Source organism: Lycium barbarum, chromosome 12 (genome assembly GCF_019175385.1).
Source record: "Lycium barbarum isolate Lr01 chromosome 12, ASM1917538v2, whole genome shotgun sequence".
NCBI lineage: Eukaryota > Viridiplantae > Streptophyta > Magnoliopsida > Solanales > Solanaceae > Lycium > Lycium barbarum.
Window position 1 is genome coordinate 66,144,904 of NC_083348.1, and position 17,643 is coordinate 66,162,546.

At 31.4% G+C, this 17,643-nt stretch overlaps 1 protein-coding gene across 1 annotated transcript; it reads left to right on the forward strand.

Moving 5' to 3' along the window:
• The first annotated feature begins 15,825 nt into the window (after positions 1 to 15,825).
• On the forward strand, positions 15,826 to 17,322 carry LOC132623044 (zinc-finger homeodomain protein 9-like). The gene has a single exon (XM_060337742.1). The coding sequence runs from the start codon at positions 16,051 to 16,053 to the stop codon at positions 17,089 to 17,091; it is 1,041 nt and encodes a 346-aa protein (XP_060193725.1). The 5' UTR covers positions 15,826 to 16,050; the 3' UTR covers positions 17,092 to 17,322.
• Positions 17,323 to 17,643: the final 321 nt, after the last annotated feature.

Below are 17,643 nucleotides of genomic sequence, written 5' to 3' on the forward strand. Positions count from 1 at the left end.
ATGACTTAAAAAGATTAAATTCGAACTATAAATCCTACTAGCTTATAATCTGTTTCCAACTTTTAAAACCCTAGGTTTGATTCTTCTAAATTTATAGCGTTCATATTTAATTTAAGTTTTTGTAGTAATTTCTAGGAACGAATATCGACTATAATCTCTTCTAAGGATCGTAATTGGAGGAAGGTTACCAAGCTTACCTCAATTTGCAAAACTCTAGCTTTGAGGAGAAACCTTGATCTTTAGCTCTTATTGATTACACTTAATTGCACCATTTGCCCTTCAATTGTGCTGGTATTTATTTTTTGTTGTTTAAAATCGAACTTAGGCATAAGTTCTTAAGGGCGTAAGGCATAATTTGTGGGATATTATGATGCAACAATATAAATTTAGTCCCGCAAAAAAGTTATTTGTATTGAGAGGCAAAAATGAAAGACAAGCACAAAATAGGGGAAAAGTGCAAATGACCCTATTGATAACCTAGTAATTTCAAGATGGATTCTTGTTAGAATTTTTTATTGGGGTAAAAATCCAACTTGAATTGCGTTAAGAATTCACCAGGGTGTTGGGGGATTAGTCTAGGTCGCTTTGGGGGTTAAGAGAGACGATTACATTTGAATTTTAGGAAACTAATTCTCTTTTCCCGATTTTTTATTTTTATGTTCTACATTTTTCTGGGCCTGAGAATTTGATGTGCAAAGCACTACTATAGCGTCAAGAAAATATGGAATTTCTCCTAGAGCGCCAGGCCAAAACTAAGACTTCTCCAAATTTTTGTGGGACGAGCAGCTACTTCACAGGAGATTATGTAATTCTTAGTTTTATAACAATGCTATGGTTGTGCGACACACAACTCTTCCTTAAGTCCTTATTTTTTTTTCTTCGTTTTACTCACTTTCAAGTCATTCTGATATTAATATTATGTTTCATAACATACCGAACGTCCGTTAACACATCTCTAAGGTTCTGTGGACCTCCAAGTGAACTCCAAACACATAAAAATTCCTTATCCTCAAATAGTTGAGCTAATAATTGGTCCATATTGAAAAAAGAAGGCTGAAGTGATGAAAATACCCATAGACTTGACACGGTTTCGTAGTTCGGTCCCTGAACTATTGTCACACTTAAAAACGCCCCTGATCTTGGCTCTGCGTTGCCACATGGCACAGCAAGTGTGCACAAACACTTTCAGGCACATGGGAGGCTCCACATCAGCTTCTTTTTAAAAAAAAAAAAAATCAATTTTTTTTACATCTCTTTAAAAAAAATTCCTACTCCAACATCTAAATCATCCTCTTCCTCCATTAAATTTTTTTTTTTTTTTTAAATCAGAAAAAACTAGTTTTTTTAAAAATGGGGAAAACCCATTTTTTAAAAATAAATCTAGACTGATTTTTTTATTAATAAATCTGGACTGATTTTTTTATTAAAAAATCTGGAACTTTTTAAATCTTGAAAACTGAATTTTTTTAAAAAAAAAAAATGTGTGAAACCCGTTACTTTAAAAATAAAATCTGGAAAATTGATTATTTTTTTATTAAAAAACCTGGCTTTTTTAAAATCTAGAAAACTAAATAAACCCATTTTTCTAAAAAAGAATGTGCAAAATTGAATTTTTGATTAAAAACCTGAACTTTTTTAAAATCTGGAATACTGGTTTTTTTAAGAATAAACTGGAAAACTGATAATTATTTTCTAGATTTAAAAAATAATTTATTTTTCGGGGAACTTTTTTTTAAAAAAAAATGGGTTTTCCACATTTTTTAAAAAAATCAGTTTTTCCATATTTGTATAAAACTCCAGTTTTAATCCACTGTTTTCCAGTTCTTTTTTAAAGAAGTGTCTAAAAAGAATCATGAAAATTTGAATTTTTTAGGACACTTTTAAAAAAAATATCAAGTTTTCATTTTTTTTTAAATCCTTTTTTACAAATATTTTAATTAAAATCTATTTTTTTATTTTTTTTTAAATCAAATTTTCCAGATTTAAAGGAAATATTCCATTGTTCCAGATTTTTTATAAAAAACAAAATCAGTTTTACCATTTTTAAATAAAAAGAATCTGTTTTACATTTTTTTTCCAATTTTTATCTATGTGGAGGACACATAGGACGAAAATGCCAAGTGGACGGCGAGTGCATTCCATTTACCGTGGCATGTCTACGCGAGGGTGAATTAAAATCCATTTAGTCAAGATCATGGGTGTTTTTAAGTGTGGCAATAGTTCAGGGACTGAACTACGAAACCGTGTCAAGTTTAAGAGTGTTTGCATCACTTCAACCAAAAAAGAAATTTGCGGGATTTTACATTTCAGTACTTAGAAAAATAATGATAAAGTGATTCACTTCAAGATATTTCTTATTAGTCTTACTCGGGCTATGCTAATTTTAGACATTTTTATCTGAAATGTTGCTTGGCAGTTTCAAAATTCAAATATATGGGTTTGAAGTTTGGGATTGCCAAGGTGAACTTCAGATAAAACATCTAAAATTTTCTAACACGAGCGATATGTCAGATTTTTGATAATTTGTCTCATGTTAGGTTTTGGCAAGCCCAATTTCATACCCACACGTCTAAAGTTTGTAACTTCAAACTCAATTTTTTTCAATTTCAGTCCCGTAGATCTAAAGTTAATTCTTAAGCGGCTAAATTTATAAAAATTTATTAGTTTTGGTTATAACTTAAATAGTGATCCCTCCAAATGACTGTATGTGTGCTTGCACTTGCACCTGTGCATGATATCTAGGAAGTGTGAGTTTGGTTTGGACTTTGCTTGACCCAATTGAGCTCAAATCAATACATAGCTATAAATTATTAATGGTTTGGTTATAGTCATTACTCGAAGAATTTGCACCAGATATCGACTTTTAAATGTTCTACTTTAAACTTAGTCAATTTCTTTAAAAAATTAAATCATTGTCTAAAAGGGCATACTTCAAACCAAACTAGATCATCGCTCCTCCTCCTCCTCCTCCTTATCCATATTTTGAACAACCATTGATTAACTATTTCAATTTAACGTATTTCTGAATCGTAGGATGTTACTATATTGGCAACACTACTAGTACACTCTAATACCATATTTGATTAGCTCACTTTTCAATACATAGAGGGATAAGAGAAGCGTATAGATGCCTTAGTCCTTATCAATCCTTTAGCTCCTATAACTCAAAAACGCCACATAGAGGTATCACGATTTAGAGAAGAATCAATTTTATCTTCCATATGTTACCTATTTTTCACTTCCTAGTTTCTCCAACAATATTTTTAATTTCAACCTCTTTCTTTATCTAGTCAGTTTTGTTTTGCAGAGCTGAAGCTACTGAGTCAACACTCGTCGTATAATTCTTCTTAAACCTTCAAATAACGTACTATGTCATTATTTTAGTGATTATCTTGTGCTTTGCATCAAAATCAACTCTATTATAAGGGAATTTGGCTTTGCATGATAATTTAGCCTAATAACATAAAACTCCAAACTTATTTGTAGTCCACATTCATATTTTAATTTAATAAATTAGTATTTTATAGCCAAATTAGATTATCTCACTGTAAAAGAAAGCGATCCCTCCCCCCCTCTCTCTTCGAATAATTTTCTTCTATTTCTCTCCAAATTCTTCTCCCAATACTTTAAACCTCTCTCCTTGAATCTCTCTTTCATATGCTTATTAATAAACACTCTTTTAGGTTGTAATTTACAATATATGCTGGGTCTTTTAGAGTTTTGGTGTTGAATTGTATAGCCTTTGGTTGGATAATATTGGTTTTTCTTAGAAACGTTTTAAGGTGTTTGAATATTGATTTTGACGGCTTTTGGAGATGGTTTGAGGTGGATTTGAGATGATTTTCAGATTCAAAATTTTAGTTGAATGAGACTTCATTTGTGTAACCCCCTCTGTATATATGTATCTCACCTTATATATTAGTCTATATCGCCCTGTATAACAGTCTATCTCTTGTATATCAGTACATTGATATATATGTTTATGTATATCTATGAAAATATTGTGTGATGTACATTGATATTATGCGATATACATGTCTGTATATATCTATGAAATATCTTGTGTAATTTATACCAACATACAACACAATATACACATTAATATGAAACTCAAACCTCGATCGAGACCTTTGATCGGAACTCTGACTGCTAACTACAACCTGACCCCCTCTGAAAAACGGTTAATGGTACCCACTGGGATCTCTAAAGCTCCAAACAAATCGAGATCCATGAAACCAACATGCTTTTGGAAAGGGAAAAAAGAAGAAGCTAAAAGTGGCATTAAATACTTGATAATGTTTGCAATCTTTTTTCTGAGGAATTTGAATTTTGGATGGGAAGAAGTGTACAATTATGAATTCAACATAGATTCTCCTATTTTTTTAGTTCGTTTGTACGAGTTTGTTATACATTGAATCTTTTTTTAAGCTTTAGTTGCTAAACCTAATCGTTAACTAAAATCTTGTCAATAGTTATTAGGAGTGTATGTATATATCAAATTTTACCTTACTATAATGGGTTGAACTCCCATTCAAACATCAAACTTAAGGTCTAAAGTTAGGCTTGTCCTGTTCCAACTTTAGACTCGAAGAATTGTAAATTGATTTCTAAGTGGTTAAATTTTAATATTTTGTAAATTTCGCCTATATTTTAAAGGGAAAAGGACACACAGTAGACATTAGAATTTTGTTCGGCCCGTGTTTGGGCTTAATACCCCGAGTTGGTCATTCGGCCCAAAGTATTGCCAAGCGCTAGCCCAACAGTCCATTCACTACAAAAGAAAAAATCAGACTTTTTGTGGAGTCTATAGTCGCGACAAAATATCAAAAAATCGTCACTAAAGGTTTGCTACAAAAAGAACAGGACTATTTGGGGCAACTAAAGTCGCCACAAAAGATCAAAAAGTCACCAGTAAAGATCGATGAAAAAATTATATTGAGCATTCAAAAAATATCTCAAAACATGTATATTATGTGTATAATTAGTAAGATTACATGAATTGAGCCTTCAAGAAATATCCCAAAACATGTATAATATGTGTATAATTAGTAAGTATACATTAATTATACATTTGTTAAACATAAATGATACACCAATGATACATTTGCTAATTATACTTTGATTATACATTTATTATATACAAATTATATAACATTGATATATTTTCTATACATATACTTTAGGGATACATATTCTATACGATAATGATACAGTTTCTATACATATACAATACGATAATGATACAGTTTCTATACATATGCTGGAATTAGTTGAAAAATGGCTAGAAAATGAAATTAGTTTGAAATGGCTAAAAAATGACTTTTAAAATTCTTGGGCCATCGTGTATCAATAGTTTCACTCGGATGGCTATTTGTATCCTTTTCCCTATTTTAAATGGTGGTCTTCAAACGGCCATTTGTGCACTTTCCCCTTGTGACTCTCAACATGGCCCAGTTAAATTGTCGAGGATGGAGGTACAAAGACCACTTGTTTAATTACAACGACGACGACAATATACCAGTGTAGTATGAGAAGGGTAGAGACCTTACCCTTACCTTGAGAGATAGAGAGGTTGTACTTGTTTAATTATCTTTTAAATATAATTTCTTGCTTATATAAGTAAGTTTAAATCTCAGGATTACATTATCAATACATGTAACGTTTGTTATAATATTTTAACTTCATGTCTTTTTGAGTCTGTGTGGCTTTGTTATTCATACGGGAAAGGGTAAAACTAGGTTTTGTAGCTACTGGCTGAATTATACTCGCATTTCTAATTTTATTTCTAAATTATACATCAACTGAAAGTATTCTATAACAGAATTGGTAGTTATATAACTAAGCACATCCATCTCTAATCTTTAGGTTAATTAAAGGTCCTAGTTACGTGGGGTAAGTCAGAAACCATCATTCTCTTGTGAGGAGGAAACCTGTTTAGATCTATACTTTGATAGTGTAAAATAAATTTGGTAATTAATGAATTAACTATGGCACTAATTTATAATATAATCTATATCAAGAGGAGAGTTGTCGAGAATTAGGAGACAATTGCTTGTGAAGCAAAAGAGATGATATGAGGGACTTATTTAAATTGGGAAACCCGAGAAGCAAGGGAATTGGTAGGAAAGGGAAGGAAATTAGTCATTTTGGTAATGAGATGTGAAACCTAATTACCAAATTGGGTAAATTAAAATATACAGAGATTCGGAACTAACCATCGATTGGTGCCAAAAAGAATCATTCTTTTATTAGTATAATTTTGTTTGCAGATTAAGCAGATGAGCTCTCAATATTGCAGTATTGACTGCACACCTTGCATTCCAATGCTTGTCACCTTTTTTCTTCTTCTGAAAACTGGAGATTACTGTAATAGCAGTATCCATTATTTTTTGTGCCAAAGTTTGTAGTATATTAATGTAAGTGTACTGCCGTGAAGAGGTCCAAACTGTTTTTATGAGATTTGCCATGCTCAAATTTCAAGTTTAGGATATTCTTTTGTAGACTAACAAAGTAAGAAGAAAAAAAAAAGTGAAATAGTGCAAAATAATGCTAAGTGAGCCATTTTAACGTTATATACAAGGAAGTGATCAAATATGAACTTACGCCCAGTAATCTGGCATCAAAAAATTGAGATGCTAAATTAAATTTGAAATTATCAAGAAAATTAAACTGTGCCGTGCAGAAACTACAGTTCAATCAACCAAGCTACTTCTAACAGGAGTATATCGTTTGGTACTCTGTCCATTTTAATGACCAACCTAAGGATTTCAGAGGCGAAGCCAGAATTTGAAGTTTGTGGGTTCGGGATTCTAATTCTTTAAAGTTACTGGGTTCTAAATTAATAATTTGTATATATTTGACTAAAAATCTAAAATAAATATATGGTTCGAACCAAAGATACTGGGTTCGGCCGAACCCACGCCCGAAGGGCTAGCTCCCTGAAGGATTTTGCTAACAGTGTTCATTAAAGGCACTGGATTGCTTGAACAAAAAATATGTAGGACTTAAAAAAATTCAAACAACTATTTCGTTTTATTATTCAATTCTTTCAATGAAATGTTAATTTTTTGGGATTAAAACCAAAACATTTAAAACAGTTATTGACAATATCTTTTGGTGTTTCTTGATATCAGGTCATGATGCGAAAGATTAATCACGAATAGGACAGCTCGTCGTTTTCTGAAAATTTTGAATTCGCTTTGTATTTAGTATGTTGGTATTTCCATGAGTATTGTTCTCTTTTCCTTTTTCCCTTTTTTTAATTTGAGTTGATGGAGACATAAAGCTTAAGTTTTCATTCAATAATATAATTTTGCTAAACAAATAAAGTACGATACTTTAAATAGCATATACTTTAAATAGCATATAGCAATACCTAATTTTTATTTACTTAAAAGAAGGGATGCCCATGAGTTCATCCATGTTATAAAGCTATGGGTCTATAGTGGACTTTACTGGTATTTAATTTACATCTTTGTAATTTGTGCACCCATGTTTTAGTCTAAAATTAATGAGTATTCGTATTCTATAGACGGGACGAGAAAGGAGACCTAGCAGTTTTTTTCCTTTTTTCTTTTGTCAGAAGGGGGACCTAATATACACTATATTAAGTACTCCCTCCGTCTCAATTTATGTTATATATATTCTTTTTCGAAAGTCAATTCGACTGAATTTTGAAATTAAAATTATATTATATTAGCTTAATATTTTAAGATTAAAATTTATATATTTGAAAACTATATAAAAAATACTACAAGTTTCAATATTTTTTATATCAATTTGGTGAAAAAATACATCTCAAAATGTTGGTCAAAATTCATGCAGTTTTTTCATATCTAACAGATACAATTTGTCTTGAGCTCAGGTGTTCCATAGGAATAAGGTTAAGTTTAGGTGTCTAAATGAAAAATTCGGACAAGTTTAAGAGACTGTGTATGTATTCAACCTAACTAGTATATGTACCCCCGCGATGCGCGGATAGTTTAAAGAAAAAATGAACGCAGTGATAATAGAAACAAATGTGTATGAACCATGTGTGATATATTGCAGATTTTATATTCTCATTTTTGTGGATCGACTAATATTTTTTATGAGGATTCAAGTCTAGATAAATGTGTGTGTTGATGCTACTGTCGGCTCAAAAGTTGTTGCTTTGCCATCTTCCCGTCACCTTGAAGGATAAATGTCAATGTGTTAATTGAGAGCCATAATGTTCATCTAATTAGTACTCCCTCCATTTCAATATAATTGAATTTTTGGGGTGTGACAGACCCCTTAAAAAATCTAATTAATACCATTAATGAAATGGTCATTTGGCTAAATTACCCTATGTGTTTCCCTAAATTTTTCGTAAAGATTGAAATAGTAAGTGTTGGGATATGAAAAAACTATTGAAAATAAGGATAACTTTGGAAATATTCAATTAATAACCTCTTAGATTTTGAACAATTCACTTATCTTGGACCAAATAAAAAGTTTTAAAAGTTCACTTAATTTGAAATGGAGAGAATAGTTGCAAAAATATTAGCTTGGTTATCATTTTTGGAAATGCAACTAAAGGTGCAAGTATGAAAAAGTTGAAGATCAAAGAGTCAAAAAAATAGAGAAACATTACCAATAAAGAGAAGTCTAAGATTCCCTTCTCTGTTCTTAAGTACATATAAACAGATTAAACATGTATGAGCAAAGGGGGGATACAGAAGCTACTTAACTACTTGAAGTAGTAATAGGTTACTTGATCATGTTTGCTCTAATCTCTTCTATATATGTAACTCAATCCATTTATACGACATTCAATGGAAAATGTCCCGCGTAATGCACGGAGAACAACAAAAGAGCAAAAATGTTTAACCAACTATATTATGAAATGTTCGAAGCCTAACTCGATTTTAGACAAATATACAAATCAATGACAAGTGTTAACATATTTTACTCACAATCGGATGCATTCATTGCATTGGATGAAATGTGGTATTATTACAATGCTTTAACTTTATCATGTGGCTCTTTCTATCACATCACTTGACTTAATAAGTTAATATCCGAGCTTACTAAGAGAAGATAAAAGAGGTTAAGAAATTTATTCCAACTCAATATCAAAATAGTATCAGTTTATGAACTGTTAGGAACATAATTTTTTTAATTAGAAAAATAATGTATAGGATTTTAAGATCCAATTTATTCTTATCCTTCAAAGATAAGATTTTCTAGATAAGCCCTGCAAAAAATTGAATGGTAACTTTTACAACTCTTAATACTTCCGAGGGTCTACGGAAATAACCTCTCTACCTCCCCAGGTAGGGGTAAGGTTTGCGTACACTCCACGTACCCTCTCCAGACCCTACTTTGTGGGATTTCATTGAGTACTTTATTGTTCTTGTTATCAAGTTGCATTGAGTATGTTGACAAAAGGATAATTGTATATTAAAAGATTCATGTCTACTTCATGATTAAATATCTCATTTGTAGTACGCATGCTTTATCCTTCAACTGGGTTTATTGTTAGTGCATTATGTGTGCTCCTTCAATAATGATATGAATATTCATGAAATTTACCAATTCCTGACCTTATATCCTTTGTCTCCCTCGGCAATTCTCTTTGAAACGCAAGTCTTGATGCTAATTCTTGCTATGACATGTTATTTTGTCTAACAATATACAATATAATTTTAGCATTTGAGCGAATGATAGGTTTATGGCCAAATAATATCTCTTGCATTGAAAAGAAAATATGCAGAAGAGCCATGATCCAAATACAATCTCCAAAACATTTTTGGAGGGCATGATTTAGTTATTAAAGTGGAAGCAACTACGGTCCATATACTAATATATTTGTATGAATTATGTTTGCCATCCTTTTTTAATTTTGCTTTATTTCATTATTAAGTTTCGCAGAAATGTTTTAAGGATAAACTGATCAAATAGTTTCTCAACGACATATATATAATCTAGTGATAAGTGATTCTTAGTATTATTGAACATACGTAGTCTTAATCATATGCATCATTAATTTGGATAAACTATTTGTATAAATATTTGACCAATTACATAAAAAGATTCAAGAATTGTAACGGTGGATGCTGATACACCAGGTCACCCATGAACTTTATCTGTCCTATAAAAAAATAGGTGACCAAAAAAATTGAAGAAAACAATATAGTCATAAAGATCACAGCGACTCACCGAATTGAAAATTACTTCAAGAAACTCTTTGATTCTTTCAATGCAAGATTTCCTTTCAAGGCCTGTTATATAGAGAGAAAAGAGGAGAATTAAAAACATAAAAAATTTGAAGACCATCAATATGAACATTAAAACCAGACAAAAAAAATTCTATATCTTTGTCAGGAAGTGAAAAATCCGTTCCTTACCTCAGAATTAGCCGACGACGACACTATGAAGCAGTTTTTTGCAGCCTTCAGCGATTGTTCCCCTGATAAGTTTTCTCTAATATGCAGAGGACGAATACAAAAAACAAACCAAGGAAGAAAATTACAGGCCTACAAACAACAGAAAGTAAACCAATTGATCCAAATTCTTACCTTGTGATCCATAAAAATAATCCATAAAAATCGTGCATTGCTTGTTATATCCTTTAAATGACGTTCCTTTAAATATAGTACTTAATTACGGTTGTAACTATCCTAGCACGTTCCATTTAAATATGATTTCGTGATCTTCCCATGAAATTTAAAGTATATTTTTTTCACATATATTTCTAAAATTTAAAATAAATCCTAATTTCTAATTATTAGGATCAACTGCTGATATGTACTCAATTTAAATGGACAACAATCATTTTTTAATTATAAGGATACATGCCTTAAATTAAGCCTTAAATTCTCCAAAAGTAGGGTAAAAACCTTAAACAATTTAAAAGAAAACTATAAAAAATTTAAGTAACTGTCAAAATTTAAGGGAAAAAACGGTCTTCTCTTTTTCCCCTTCAGATTTTCATTTTCCTAAGTAGAATTTAAAAGAAAATGAATTGCAAATTTTTATTGTTTAACTTAAATTAAAATACATCATTTTATTTAAAATTTATTTTTTAGTTTAAATAGTTCATATTAAAAGTATGATAACTTCACAAAAAAAAAAAAAGAGTCCTAAACGTACCTTGGATTATGGTGCATGATTTTAGGACTCAGTATTTATCTTTTAACTTAAATTCAAATACATTAGTTTAATTAAAATTTATTTTTTAGTTTAAATAGTTAATGTAAAAAAGTTGATAACTTCTAAAAAAGAAAAAGAGTCCGGACAGTTTTAGGACTCCATCGTGATTCATGGAACAGTAGTTTCAACCCCACAAATGTTTCCTTGACAAAATATTTTAATTTAATTAATTTTAATTAACAATAACTACTAACTAATTATTAACTAATTAACCACTTTTTGTCCTAAAACTATCCTCTTTTTAATAATATATAGATTTAAATGTGCTGCCATTGGACCCATTTTTATATATATCATTTGTGATTTGCTTTAAGGATATAGTTTATGACTTATACTTTAAAACACAAGTCAAAGGTATGCTGTGAAGAACTAACACGGCATGTGAGCCTTAATTAGCTAATTGATTCAGATGTGTCTTTGGACATGATTTAATTGAAGTTTGAAAAAAGAGCATATAAAATTAAAGTTGAAAAGCGTATCTAAATATGTATTAAACATGAATTTCAATTATTAAAAAAATGAAGGTTTGCGAGCGTTAAAATTTGTTATTCATAACTTAAATTCCTCATTTCAGACTGGAAATTGAAGCAACAGACCATATTACAAAATAAATATTTTTTTTAAGATAATTTTAATTAAAATAACTAATCGGTTATAAAAACTTAAATTTTGTACTATGTGTTACTTAATCCTATAATTGTTACTGTAAAAAATCATAAAATAGCTCAGCCCCGGATTCAGTGCACCCAAACGGTTTCAACTTTTTGGAGTCAAAAGAGCAAATAAAAAATAAACAATGATGAGAAGTATGATCATGTTCATATGTTCTACGCTTCTTGAGATTCTGTGATTCCTTTGTTCTTTTCCCATCCATTCCTTGTTTAAAAAGACTTAAATTAAGGAAGTGGCAAGCTGACAATTAAGAAATTCAAACTATTACGTAATCATACTTTGGTGTTTTTTAAAGTAAAAAAGACGTAAAAGAATGGCAACTAATAGTACGTGGAAGCTTTTGGAGCTAAATAATCACGTCCACGTGTTGTTAGCAAAGCACACGTGGCTAGGTTTTGAGGACTTAATCATACTTATTTAATTGCTAACTACTCGTTTTTCATGCACTAAACTCCAAAAGTGGAAAAGGTTAAGTTCGAGGTTTGGCCGCTACTATTCTTACGTAAGATTTGCACAGTGTTTTCTGTTTGGCCTGAACAATTTGAAATAATCCTATTGATTCCTGTATATGAAAATAGAAAACTTATACTGCTACAGTGTGAGAGGGTCTATTGTTTCTTTCCTGGACAAGCGTCAAGTGTTGCAGAATTTCAGGATTCACCGCCCCAGACAAAAAATACTTAAAAAGATTATTGGATATTTATACAAGAAAATAAAGTGATATACTTAATAATTACTGTATAATTTACTACTGCACAACTTTCCTTTGCCGCATTGCTAATATTCGCTATCCTAGAATATGTAAATTATTTTATGTGAAATTAATTATAAAATCGGAATATGTTAGCCATATATAAAGGATTGCAACTAAAAAATTAAAAAATCATTAAAATAAGCAATCAATGTATACTAATATCTACATTGTCATAAGTAATTCATAGATAATTAGCGTCGACCAAATGATCCAAGGCGACTAAAACAACAATAAACTATTCAGGTAGACGTTTGAACAGTATTTGAGTTAGTAATTTTTTCTAAAGTGAAGTTATATATGGACATGAAATTCACTTGCAAAAAGGGGATAATGATGTAAGTAACAAGAACATATTTACAAACTAGTTTCACGAGGCCCGTGCTAAGGCCGGGCCCAACTCCAGATATAAAAAGTACAGTAATATTTTAATTAAAGAAATATAATTTATGTTGGTAATAATTAAACTTCAAATAAGTAAATTTTCAATATATAAAAGCAAAACTTTCATTTCACTCTTTTAATATCTTAACTTTCATTTTGATGAAATTATTTATTTCAAATTAAATGCGGAGACATAATTTGAAATATATGAGTTTCGAATCCTAATTTTTAAAGTTATTTAGTTCTAAATTAATAATTTGTACATATTTAATGAACTTTAAGACAAAATATAGAATTTGGACCAAAGTGGCTGACACTCTAATTCTGCCCTGCTTCAAACTCATTATGTGTTTAAAAGATTAATTTAGTGTACCAAACAAGAGATTTTAAAGATAACCCGATCTTAACTGATAATATTGTATTTATTTTAACATTATATGGCATCATTTAACAATTTTTAAAACTATATGAAATCTTTTTTGTACTAATCTTGGTAAACACCTATGAGCTCATTAAAGTACAAATATAAAGTAAAAGAAATGCATACATGTAAAAAACTATAATAAGCAACAAATGAAAACAAAGAAAACAAAGAGCAACAAGATGCAAGAATATCTAGCGAAGAAATGACTATTTTTTAGGTTAATAGATAAGATCAATAGAAGAAAGCAACAGGGAAAATAAAATGCAGTGGATGGGGTTGTTCCTCCCTTAATCAGAAGTCTCGAGATCGAGCCTGGTATGAAAATATCCTTGATAGGGAGCGCTTCTCCCGATTGAGCCCTATGCCACACGAATCTGGATTAGGCGAGCACCAATGCGGGTACTGAATAGAAAACAGGTAGATATCAGAATGTCGACAACTCTTAAAAAGTAGACCATAAGAATAAAAAAAAAATGACTTTAAAAAATAAGATTAGGACCTAGAAATAATTAATTGAAAATTTTGAAATTTTTTGAAAAAGTTTTGTGAGGACTACAAAAACTCTTTTCTACCTTATATATAAAAAAATAGAAATATAGAAATTCAATAGTAATACAGAGTATTATGTTCCAATGGATGCAACAGATGCGATAGGTACTGTCACATGGGTATTAAGTTGGTAACGTGTATAAAAATTTTAACCATGGAGTCAAAGTCTTGGAAAATTGGGAGCTCTGGTTCACCCTCTGTTTTTCCAACTGTAACTTTGACAAATATGGTTGGTTCAGTAAATACACCAGACAGCTTGCAGTAAATTCCATTTCTATGGTTCAGTTATTATTACTCAATCGATAATTATCACAACTTAAATCATGTCCTAACAAGTAGGATGATTAATTAACCAGCAGAAGTAGCATTGTTTGAACTTATAAGGACGTTGTAATCAACACAATAGATCAAAAAGTATGGTAAAAAAAATATGAACATTGAACCTAATTTAATTTAAAATTAGCTTATGAGATGAAATTCGTTTACAAACATAAAAAAAAAAAAAAAAAAAAAAAAAAGACAAATCGCTTATACCCTCAACCACTCTGTGTGGACCACATAACAGAGGGATCCGACATGGAGTAACTACACATTATCACAAACTTATAATTAGGTGAAAATTATTTTAAGTCATAAGAGAAAAGAATTGCTCAACCTAGAGTAATTTAGTCAAAATAACACTTATAACGGTTAACTAGCGGGTCTTCATTTTAAAGTCAACAATTTATAGATTAGGAGTTCGAGCTAATCAATCACTAATGATTATATTAGGGTAAACTTTTACATCACATTTATTTCTTAGGAGTGCGGCCCTTTCTCCGAGTTCTACGCGAACACAAAATGCTTGATGCACCGAGCTACTCTATAATTATTATAACTAATAGGTCTTCAATTAAAGTCTGATAGATGGGAGACCATGTAATTAAACGATGACAGTAATTAGAACACTAAATGACTCTCCTGGACCTTGTAATCCAAATTGATTATATCCAATTCACTAGTCCTTTCGATAAATTTGTATCCTCTCACTTAAGCAATTGATTACTTAAGTATCATTGTCCAAAATGAGAAGACGACAAGAGTATTGCCATAAGCATTTAACTGATCAGAGGTATTTATTACACACATGACACCCAAGTCTTAATTCCTGCAAGTTGGGGGTGGGGTCAGCTGCAGGTTAACCATAGATTAGATTAGGAACCAAGGTCAAAAAACACCATTGGTTAAGAAGGACAACCACAAAATCAAAGATTTTTATTAAAGAAATTGCACTTTTAGTCCCCGAACTATCGATAAATTTTAATTCAATCTTTATAATATCTAATTACACATATTAGACATTCAATTAGTTGGGATGTCCACTTTTGACATTTTATTTGTGAAATCTTCATAAACTTTGTAAATTACTAATTGTTGAACTTAATTTTATATGTATTTATGTTAAATATGCACGGCTATTTTTATATTTGAAGGAAATATAATTATAGATCTAAATATAATATTTTTAATTTCTTATCTAAATGCGGGAAAATATGTATTTTGATTAATTTAAGATTGCTTGTTTGAATTCTTTAAAAATATGGTCTTTTATTGAAGTGAATTAAGATCCATGAGATTTGAGGTACAAATTTTAGCGGAGACGTAGACACCTGATAATTTCCTCGCATCTGTCCAAACCGTGATATATAAAGTTACATGATATTTGTGTTGATGGAGATAACACACGCGGTTAGCTTGGACACCACTATGAAAACAAAAAGGAATTATAATCTATTAATTATAAGGGCCAAAGTTATAGCATGTCATAAGTTGAAGGATCAAAAGCACAAAGTTTGCCTTTTTATTATCTAGGGTCATCACTAGTCATATCCTCATTATCATCATCTTCATCAACCCAAACCCAAAAACAAAACCTAAACACAAACGCTTCATTTCTTTTTCATCTCTTCTCTTCGCACTTACTAAAGCACTCTTCTTAACCTTTCCCCATGAATAAGGATGGTTCCTTTTTTGTTTGAACTCTTGACCCTAAATCTAATCATCTACTACTAAACTCTTAAGAAAAGAGATAAAGAGAGTAGATGTTTCATCAGCTATGGACTTAACCAACAACAACACAACCACAACCACCACCACCACTACTACTACTCAAGAACCTGAAATTGAAACCCCTACTCAGATCCAAAAACTGAAACCTTTCCCTTTCAGTAATGGTGTCCTTAAACGCAAAAATCACCCTACCCTTCACCATCTCCAACATCATCACCATCCCGTCGTAATTATTTACAAAGAATGTCTTAAGAACCATGCTGCTAGCATAGGTGGTCATGCTGTTGATGGTTGTGGTGAATTTATGCCTTCACCAACAGCTAACCCAACTGATCCCACATCCTTAAAATGCGCCGCGTGTGGATGTCACCGCAATTTCCACCGCCGTGAACCGGATGAACCGCTTGTTGCGGTCCCTCCACCACCCATCGCCACGTCAGCACTTGAATACCAACCCCACCACCGCCACCACCCACCCCCACCACCCCCACAACGTGGGGACCACAGTAGCCCTAATTCACCATCTCCACCGCCCATTTCATCAGCTTATTATCCTGCTTCTGCACCACATATGCTCTTAGCATTAAGTGCTGGCTTTGATAAAAACCCTAACCTGAACCCGAACCTGAACCCGAGTTCAGCTCCGGTAGTTACTAATTCTAATGGAAGGAAGCGTTTTAGAACGAAGTTCACACCAGATCAGAAGGTGAAAATGTTGGAATTTGCTGAGAGAGTTGAGTGGAAAATGCAGAAGAGAGATGAAGATCTGGTTAACAATTTCTGTAAAGAAATTGGAGTTGAAAAGGGTGTTTTGAAAGTATGGATGCATAATAACAAGAACACTTTTGGGAAGAAATTAGATCAAGACGACAACAACAATGGTAACACTAACGACAACGTTAATGGGTTTTGTATTGTTAGTAGAAATAACACGCATAATAACAGCAGCATCGACTCGGAGTTTCATCATCATCATAATCAAGAAAGCAACAGTGACAACAACAAGGATATTCAAGCTGGAATAATTCACCAACTTCACACAAGTGATACTGTTGTTGCTACTAATGGGTCTTCTTCTTCATCTTGATTTAAGTAGATGGAAAAAAAAAAAAAAAAAGGAGAAATAAGGTTTTAACTAGAATTAGTCGAAGCTGGTACTATTAGCCACGTTTATTTGTTTTTAGAGCTGTTTTTATCCTCCTTTGTTTCGTAAAGATTAGTGCTCAGCTTGATGAGGTATAACAATGGAATCAAGATTGTTCCAACGAGCAATTTAATTTGTTAATTTTTCTTTTTGTAAATTATGCTACTTATATCTCATTTGATTCAGGCACTTTTTTTAGATCTTTAATCCTCCCTTACCCCTTTTTTTCCAATTTTTTTTTTCTTGACATGATATAACTGATGAGCATTTATTCCTTTCCTTTCTGTTTCTTTGTTTTACTTTTACACTTTTTTCTGTTGTTTGCTTTTTACTAAGTTATTAAAAAATTTGCATGTCTGCAATAAGGAACTGTATAAATTTCTGTGGCTATTTGTCAGAGAAAAAAGAGAGGAATGGCAGTGTAGTAGTAGGGACTATGGACTGACGGGTCGGGTCAGTGTTCATTTGATTCTTGTCTGAGATTAAGAAGCTCAA